The sequence below is a fragment of the Sinocyclocheilus grahami genome, unplaced genomic scaffold (assembly GCF_001515645.1).
Source record: "Sinocyclocheilus grahami isolate Dianchi unplaced genomic scaffold, SAMN03320097.WGS_v1.1 scaffold36.1, whole genome shotgun sequence".
NCBI classification, from domain to species: Eukaryota; Metazoa; Chordata; class Actinopteri; order Cypriniformes; family Cyprinidae; genus Sinocyclocheilus; species Sinocyclocheilus grahami.
This window is the reverse complement of record NW_015505215.1, coordinates 3,150,244-3,159,545: the sequence shown is the minus strand read 5'-3', so window position 1 is coordinate 3,159,545 and position 9,302 is coordinate 3,150,244. Positions and strand designations below refer to the sequence as shown.

Below are 9,302 nucleotides of genomic sequence, written 5' to 3'. Positions count from 1 at the left end.
ACTCCAGGAAAGCTCTTTTCATGCTGAGCTAATCAAAATGAGCACAGCTCATCACAGTTGAAAGTCAAATGGCTTTGTGTGCCATTGAGAAGGTGATTAGCTACACCTTTACAAGTCAATTTTTAGGATGGGGGGTGATCCTTTTTTCCAACTCAGTGATTGTTTTTTTTTTCTCTCTCTCTGACATGTTGGTGTTATATCTTTCACTTGGATGTTATAAGTTGCACTGAGTAAATACAGCTGGATAAAACAAAAACTGTGTCCATCTTCATTTCAGGCTGCAATGCAACAAAATGTGATTATTGTAAAGTGGGGTGATTCTTCTCTATACTCACTGTACTTATTATTTTGTTCACAGTCTTCACAGTTTTTTTTATATATTTTTATTATTTATTAGAATGGCCTTAAATTACCCAAAATTGCTTTACTGTTGTTGCCATCACTTAGTATGGATGCAGGCCCCTAATCTAATACTGAATGCAATCAATTTGCAATATCAAATTTCGTCTTTTCACCTGCTGACTTTCAATGGACTCATATTTACCATAATAACAGCTTCTCATTGATACAGAGAGAGAAATTATGGTTAATTTATGATAGAAGCTATTGACTCCACTTGTTATTCAGAATAATTCATACAATTCTGATAACATCCCAACACAAAATGAGCAATACTATAATGTTGCATTAGATGTCTCTATTGTCAAAGAAATCTGCACACACATAAACACCCTTTGAAGTATGCATTTGCTGTGCCAGAAGTTGGCACCAAACAGAATTGTAAAAATGATGATCTAAATCCAAGCAGGTTTTCAAACCTGTTTTACCCTCTTCAGAAAATCAGCCAATGGATTATGGCTTACAGTTGTCTCTGCACATTAATCTTAAAATGTGTCCTTAAGTGAAAATCATCATTTAAAACTATAAATCTGATTCTGTCTGACATGCCGTATGTCTCTATAGATTAATTTAAGATTTTAGTGTGCTTTTTATGATACAGTTGTGCTACCAGATCACGCAAGAAACAAAACCACACACTGGAACTTCACGAGTGAGCTCTTAGACAAATATAAAAGCTCTTATCCTTCTGAAAAAAGGGACTAATGGCACCACGCAAGAAGAAACAGCGATATTAGCCTTGTGACCTTCTTTTCTTCAATTCTGCTCTTCAAAAACAAACAAACGCTAACATCCTGCCATCAACAACCATTTTTACTGCAGCTCAACATCAACACGGCCTCAAAATCTGGACGTGATTGTGTGCGAGATCTTACTGTCCATTTTAATATTCCGAGCAGAGTGAGAAACAGACAGAAAATCAATAGCTTCATTTTTTTCAATATTAAAGAATAGGGTGAAAGGGGCAGAGATCCAACCTTCTGCTATAAAAAAATCTGAGATTGGCTTTAAAGCCATTTGCCATCTGATCCAAGATGGGACCAAAGACAAACCCCTGGGACAGAATTATTTGATTAAATGTTGTTTGTTCTGCTTTGCTCTGGGAACACTAGAAGAACTGGCACAAATACTGTGGTTCTTCCATTTTATGCATGTTTACATAAATACACAGTCAAAAATGTTTGATTTACCTGGTCTGTCTTAAGACTTTCTGTCAAGAAACTTCTAACTGATGCTGTGCAGTATACTGTATACAAGGTTATAGTTGATTTTAACTACATAATATAATTAATAATATAAAATAAATAGTTGACTCAAGATGCTGATGGTTGAGTCACATTTGAAAAGGTTATGAAAAGCATATTAACTCACCTGTGACCACTCTATTATATTAATGTGTCAAGCAGTGATGTTGCTTGGCAGCCTACAATTAGGTAAATGAACTACATTACCTGGTGGATTGTTTTTTTTCTTTCTAATTGTTATTTATTTAACATTTTATCATATAGCTGTTACTGTGGTTTAATAAAACACAAGAATCTAAGAATATGCCTTAACTAAGCCGAAACCAGTGTATTGCATAGCCTTTTGTGGTTTACATTGTTTTCTGTAACAAAGACTACAGCCCATGCAAAAGCTCAGGATTGAATATGTCATCCTGCCCTTTTCCAATAGTGAAGAAAATATATATTATTCATCACACATGAATTAAATTAATTTGAAGAATTGTGAGTGAAAAGTCAGTCCAGTTCATAACAGTCTGAATAGCCTTGAAGACAACCTAGATGGAAGACAATTTATTGTATTGTAGTGTTACTGTATACTCTGCTTCTGAGATGTCCCTGAAACTGCCCTGTATAAAAAAAAATATATATATATATAGACTCAATGGGGTGGTTGGTCTCCTTCCTATTCTTGATCCATGAAATTTTCATCATGAGCAACTTTCATGTTTCTTCCATAAAAGTAATCCAGCACAGCCAAAGTAGAGAGCTGAGAGGGGTTTCTCTGAAATCTAGGCAATAGACTGAGTTTTTGGGGTAACATGCCAGTCTAGCCAATGTTATCTCCCATTTTTACAAGGGCCAAAATCCATCAAGAGAAAAGCTGCTGTCTGCAGTTGAACCAAGTTACCAAAAGAAAAAAAGAAAACATTAAAACCACCTGAAATGGTTTTTAAATGAATAAATAAATAAATCAGTCAGGACTTGAGGGAAGTTTGGCTGCGTTTACACTTGGCATTAACATGCGATCACAAGATCGGATCATCAGTCAATCAGGACACGGTGCATTTACACTTGGCAACATCAAGTGACTTCTCTATCTGGATAACCAATCGGATCTCTCTTTCCCACGCAATATTTAAATAAGTCTTCTGACAGTTCGGTAGAGAGGGGTCGGGGTTTTGCGTCATGTCGACCTGCGAATGCAGACACGATGGCTAGATTGCATTTACTTTACACTGAGATCCGATCACAATGCATCCTCGACTACCTCTGGACCAGGACACACTGATCCGAAGCACATTTACACTTTTATTTTCAATGTGTTTGTGAACAACATCTGGATACAGGTCAAATGTGCATCCCTACCAGGACTCATTTAACATTCAACAATGATAAGCCATGGTTTACAGCAAAACTTCGTCATCTTCGTCAGGCCAAAGAGGACGCCTACAAAAGGGGGGACAGAGTCTTGTACAATCAGGCCAGAAACACACTGAATAAGGAGATTAGAGTGGCCAAGAGGAACTACGCTAAAAAACTAGAACACCAGTTTTCTGCGAATGAGCCTGCATCAGTGTGGAAAGGCCTGAAGGACATCACCAACTACAAGACACCATCCCCCAGCACTGAGGCCAATCAACAACTTGCTGAAGACCTGAATGGGTTTTACTGTAGATTTGAAACTCCCAGTCTAACACCCCACACCCGCTCTGAACATCTCCACACCTGTACATACAATTTATTATTTTTTTGTGGTTTATATTTATGCATGTGTATTTTATTCACATCTCATTTTTATTATCTGTGTGTTGTTGTTGTTGTCTCCGTGTACTGGAAGCTTGTGACACTATAACAAATTCCTTGTATGTGCAAACATACTTGGCAATAAAGCTCTTTCTGATTCTGATTCTGATTCTGAAATGTTAATGCCAAGTGTAAACTTTTACTGAAAGATGTGCAGTACAACAAACATATTAAGGGGGTCCAAAAAGTCTGATACCTATGCTTTAATTTAGCCTTTTTTACAATATAAATTACTATAATTATTTTTATTTATACATATTTTTTTATATATATTATTAGATTAACAATTTGAGAAAAAAGGTCATGTTTGTCTTCTGAGTTCAGGTTTTTACTAACCATTGAACTACATCGCCCACATTTATATAAAGAACCTATGGTCCCCCAAATGCCCACACGGTTAATCCAGCCCTGATTTTATTTCCGAGTTTTAATGAAATTTTAAATCTTAGTTTGGTCTCAAATTTATGCATTTAAAAGTACATGTAAACAAACAAACTTTGGTATTGTTTTTTTATTTATGCAAAATAATGTCAAGGACACATCTCCCCACTCAGAGATGGGCTTCGCATAGAAATTGTTTTTGAATTTCCTAGTAATCACCTGAGTGAAGCCTCATACCGATTCCATAAAAAATACTGACAACCAACACATATGACAGAAAGATTTTTGGTAATTGGGTATCAGGTTGAGAGTGAATGTATTGAGACTCCACTAAACCTGAATTCACACGAGTCTAGGAACTAGGTCAAGGCCCCACTGTCTCCATCCCACTCGATATGTCCAGACAACATTCTCCAGCATCTACCTCCCATTGATTCATTCCACTCTTATCTGTTTTCAGTTCTAAATTGCATCCCAAGAGTACCTCCCCTCCATTTAGTTGCTCTCCTCCTCTCACCGCTGTGGAAATACCAGTTAGCATGGTATTGCATAGCTCAATTCAACCATCCTAATTCCCGCTGCAGTAAACGTCAGAGTTATTATTTCTCCAATGTCTGATTCCTCTACACTTCTTCTGGCACACAACTTAATGAAAAACAAGATTCCTTCAAGTGGGCCAGCTCTTCTTCAGAAATCAATACGAGAAGATTGCTGAGAAGCGGTTATTCAGTTTGGTGAACTGTGCAACAGGTACAGCTTAATGACATAGTGTAAAATATAGGACAGAGCTATATACAGCTCCGTAACAACAGATTAGACATAATCTAGACTCATCAAAGGAAAATGTAAATGTATACCTGATGTCTTTAATAGGAAATAGTGTGAAATAGTAACATATAACATAGAACAAATGAAAATCTGTGCTAGCAAACACGGAGTGATGATAAAGAAAGTGCTTGGAATGAACTGAAAAAAACAACATGTAACCTATCTAAAGACATGGAAATAAAAAATTGTAAAGAATTTATGAATAAAGTGTATACCAACAGTGTGTTACTATATTTTGCATAATGCAAAACTGCATTCAAAATACGCATTAAATAATAGTGATGCAATTAAATTGCATGCAACTTTTATTTTTTTTTTACCATAACACCAAAACCAATGGCAAGTTTTCGTTTAGCAGAAAAACAGTAATCAAATTAAATTATTTATGCTGTTCAGGGTGACATGTTTTCAGGTGAGAGGTGGCTTTCAACAAGCTACCTCTCAGTATTTCAATCAAATTTTGGAACTGCTGTGAATGTGCAATACAAAATAAATTGCATATTCAAATTATATATGAATTTGGTTTCAGCACTTGTCCCACAAAGAAAAGTTCCAGCACTTTCTACAATCAGTCCAGCCTTGTTTCATTGCTTCATTAAAGGACAGTTCATTGCTAAAAATCAATTCACTCTCTCAGCAGGGTGCGAGGCAAAAGCTGTGGATTTTTGCACAGACAAATGTGCTCTGTGGAGAAAATCTACCTTATCTGACCTGCACAAGGCAGAAAGTTCCACAATAATAATAATAATAATAATAATAATAAATTCATTCTTAAGACCACCATTATCTCTTTTCCATTTGTCCGTTTTAACATTCGACCGGATTCAGTCACTGACCAATTTAAAAAACACTCACTAGTGATTCTCCGCTTTGAGTCCTGGAGTTTTATTCGCCCGTTGCCCGTCTGTGAATTAGACTGACACTCCAGCCTGGCTGCAGCGAGCAGGCCATAAACCCGGCCAGTCTAGAGTGTGTAAAATAATAATGGCAGTGTTGCAAAACCCAAGCTGTGATAATAACAAGCTCTAATGGGGTGCTCTTATCGACATCGATTTCCAATAATAGAGATAATATAAAAAGTAGGTAATTACACTGTGCAAGCAGAGGGCGTCCTGTGCAAATATCATTATTATCAAATTGGAATGGAATGCCAGAGCGGAACATGCACCCATTAGGTCGGAGTGGCCCTGGGGAAATGCAGAACAGCGGAGACACAAAGAAGAGAGATCCCCGTCCACAACCCCCAGCGCCCACCGCCCTTGTAGTCATTCATACCCTTGGCGAGAGCCATTTCATCGACTGAAGCTGTGCCATGGGCTAAATAAGTAAGGAGCTCTATTATGTCTGAGGTGTGTTTTTGAAGATGAGATCTACACAGCAAAGACTGCATCCTCATGACCAAACACAGAGCAGCCATATAAAACAAGTGAAGGTGATATGATATACACAGTAAAGTATCTGCTAAAAGTTACACAATGAAATTTAAAATCGACACAGTTCTTGAATCTCATTTGTGTGATTTGAATATGTGCATATTCTTAACATGTCACAATCAGTTTTGAAGACATAAGAACTTAGGAAATGAGCATTTGGTTTTATATTGATGGTTGAATATTTAAATGCACAGGATAATTTCTGTCTTTTTATATTTAGATTACATTTGCCATATACAAACACTTAGAGTTCTTTAAAAACGCTAATACTTTCTTCGCCATAATTTCATATATTTCATTTTAACCGTAACATTTTTTAAATATTTTTAAACATTTCAAATGAATATGCATCTTTCATTCTTTCAATGTTGTTATGCCCAAATTTATTTTAAGCATTCAAAACCGTATTTTCCAGAAAGGTTTTTATAATCTGAAATGTACTGCCGCTCATTTTCATAATGACTTGCAATTAATGCAATTAACATCAAAAACACAAAACATGCACAAAGAGCACACATTTGGATTCGAGCCAAATGTGAGAGGTATGCGAGCCCAAGTTTATTTGTATAGCCATACAGAATCGATACCCGCTGCCGCTGCCTCACCCAGCCTCTCCGCTCCAGCACCAGAGCCCATGATCACGGGTAGCTACCACCTCTCATCCACGGAACGATCTCAGAGACTCACCCGTGGCTCCCAGCTTCTGGGAATTTCATCTCCTCCCATAGTCCCGCCGGGTTACAAATTCCCCGCTGCAAAAATGCCATGACCTACCAGATCACCACTGTCGAGGGAAAGCCGCTGGGCAAGGGGCTGGTGCGGCACCGCATGCCCGAAATCGTCCTGTGGATTGGATGTTTCCACACCGAACGGATCTCTCTACTGGTGCTGGAGGAGGCAGTCGTGGACATCGTCCTGGGACGCCCCTGGCTCGCCAAACACCAACCCACCATCGCCTGGAAGTCCGGAGACATACTCCAGTGGAGTGCGGAGTGTAAACAGGAGTGCCTCCGAGATCTGCCTATCCCGATCTCCGTCGGGAACGACCTCCCTGTCTGTTCCACCTTGGTGGAAAGCCCAGATTCATCGCCTGTCACTCCTCCTCCTCCCGAATACCAGGCGTGACGTGTTCAGCAAGCTCGCTGCCACTCACCTTCCACCTCACCGGCCATGGGACGGTGCCATTGACCTGCTGCCTGGGGCCCAATTACCCAAAGGACACGTCTATCCACTGTTGATCCCGGAGAGAGCCGCTATGGAGGAGTACGTTCAGGAAGCCTTGCAACAGGGGTTCATCCGCCCGTCCACCTCACCCACAGCGTCGAGCTTCTTCTTTGTGGGCAAGAAGAATGGGAGTCTGAGACCTTGCATCGATTACCGGGCCCTCAATGACCAGACGTTGAAGTTCACATATCCCCTTCCTCTGGTCCCTGCGGCCTTGGAGGAGCTCCGCGGGGCCCGCATCTTCAGCAAGCTGGATCTAAGGAGCGCCTATAACCTCATCCGCATTCGCAGGGGTGACGAATGGAAAACCGCCTTTGTAAATCCTGCAGATTTGCTTTATACAACATTGGGAAGATCAGGTCCTTTCTTTCAGAACATGCAACACAACTCCTTGTTCAAGCTCTTGTTCTGTCCAGCCTAGACTATTGCAATGCTCTCTTGGCATGTCTTCCAGTCACTTCTATCAAACCTCTACAATTAATCCAAAATGCCGCTGCAAGATTAATCTTTAATGAGCCGAAAAGAACACATGTCACACCTCTGTTCATCAATTTGCACTGGCTACCAGTAGCTGCTCGCATTAATGTTTGCCTACAAAACCACCACTGGCTCTGCACCCACCTACCTAAATTCATTACTTCAGAGTTTTGTGCCCTCTAAAAGCTTACATTCTGCTAGTGAACGGCATATTATTGTGCCATCTAAAAGAGGCACAATCACTTTCACAGACTTTTTCACTAACTGTTCCCTCCTGGTGGAATGACCTGCCCAAATCAATCCGAGTCCTTACCCATCTTCAAGAAACGACTAAAAACACATCTGTTCCACCTTTATTTGACCCTCTAACTCTAACACTTTCTATTTTATTATAATTCTACTTTATCTATATTTATCTTTTTCATTTTTTTGTTCTTTATTTTAAAAAAAAACAACAACAAAAAACAAACACTAGCTTTCTATTTTTTTCTATTCTATCTACTTGTTTTTCTTTGTGTGTGTGTGTGTGTGTGTAATATATACACCTTGCTACGTGTACTGCGTTAGGCTAACCGAGACTTGTCATTTGCACTTATATATTGTTGCTCTTTTGTTAGTTTTGACTGCTTTTATTGTCCTCATTTGTAAGTCGCTTTGGATAAAAGCGTCTGCTAAATGACTAAATGTAAATGTAATGCCCACCTGGCACTATGAGTAACGGGTCATGCTGTATGGGCTTTCCAACTCACCCTCCAGATTCCAAAACTTCATGAATGAGATCTTCAGAGACATGCTCAACCGGTTCGTCCTCGTCTACATAGACGACCTACTCATTTACTCACCCACTCTCGAAGCACACCGTCACCATGTCACCCAAGTACTCCAACGCCTCCGCCAACACCGCCTGTATCTCAAGGCCGAAAAGTGTGAGTTCCACCAATCCACCGTTCACTTCCTGGGCTACATCGCCACCCCCAAATGGACCAGAGGAAGGTGGACGCTGTTCGGAACTGGGCCCAAACAACTACCATCAAGGAGATGCAGAGATTCTTGGGGTTCTCAAATTTCTATCGCCGCTTTATCGCCCACTTTAGCCAGTTGGCGGCACCACTTAACTCTCTCCTCCGTCGGAAGGCCAAATTACTCACCTGGACCCCAGAGGCACACCAGGCCTTCAGTCAGCTCAAATCCGCCTTCTGTACTGCTCCGGCCCTTTCACACCCTGACCCCAATCTCCACTTCGTGGTCGAGGTGGACGCAGCGACCCTGGGAGTGGGCGCCGTCCTGTCTCAATGGCAAGGTGAATCCCCCGTGCTCCATCCATGTGCGTATTTCTCACGGAAATTATCCCCGGCGGAGCAGAACTATTTGAGAGTTGCTGGCCATCAAGCTCACTCTGGAAGAGTGGCGGCATTGGTTGGAGGGTGCCAAGCATCCATTTGAAGTGATCACAGACCACAAGAACCTACAATATCTCCGAGAGGCCAAACGTCTTAACCCGAGGCAGGCCCGCTGGGCTCTGTTCTTTACC

General features: G+C 40.4%; 1 protein-coding gene across 1 annotated transcript; it reads left to right on the top strand.

Moving 5' to 3' along the window:
• Window positions 1-7,325: 7,325 nt before the first annotated feature.
• On the top strand, window positions 7,326-7,775 carry LOC107581640 (RNA-directed DNA polymerase homolog). Its single transcript, XM_016267262.1, has 2 exons — window positions 7,326-7,610; window positions 7,749-7,775. Exons 1-2 carry the CDS (start codon window positions 7,326-7,328, stop codon window positions 7,773-7,775), a joined length of 312 nt encoding a protein of 103 aa, XP_016122748.1.
• Window positions 7,776-9,302: the final 1,527 nt, after the last annotated feature.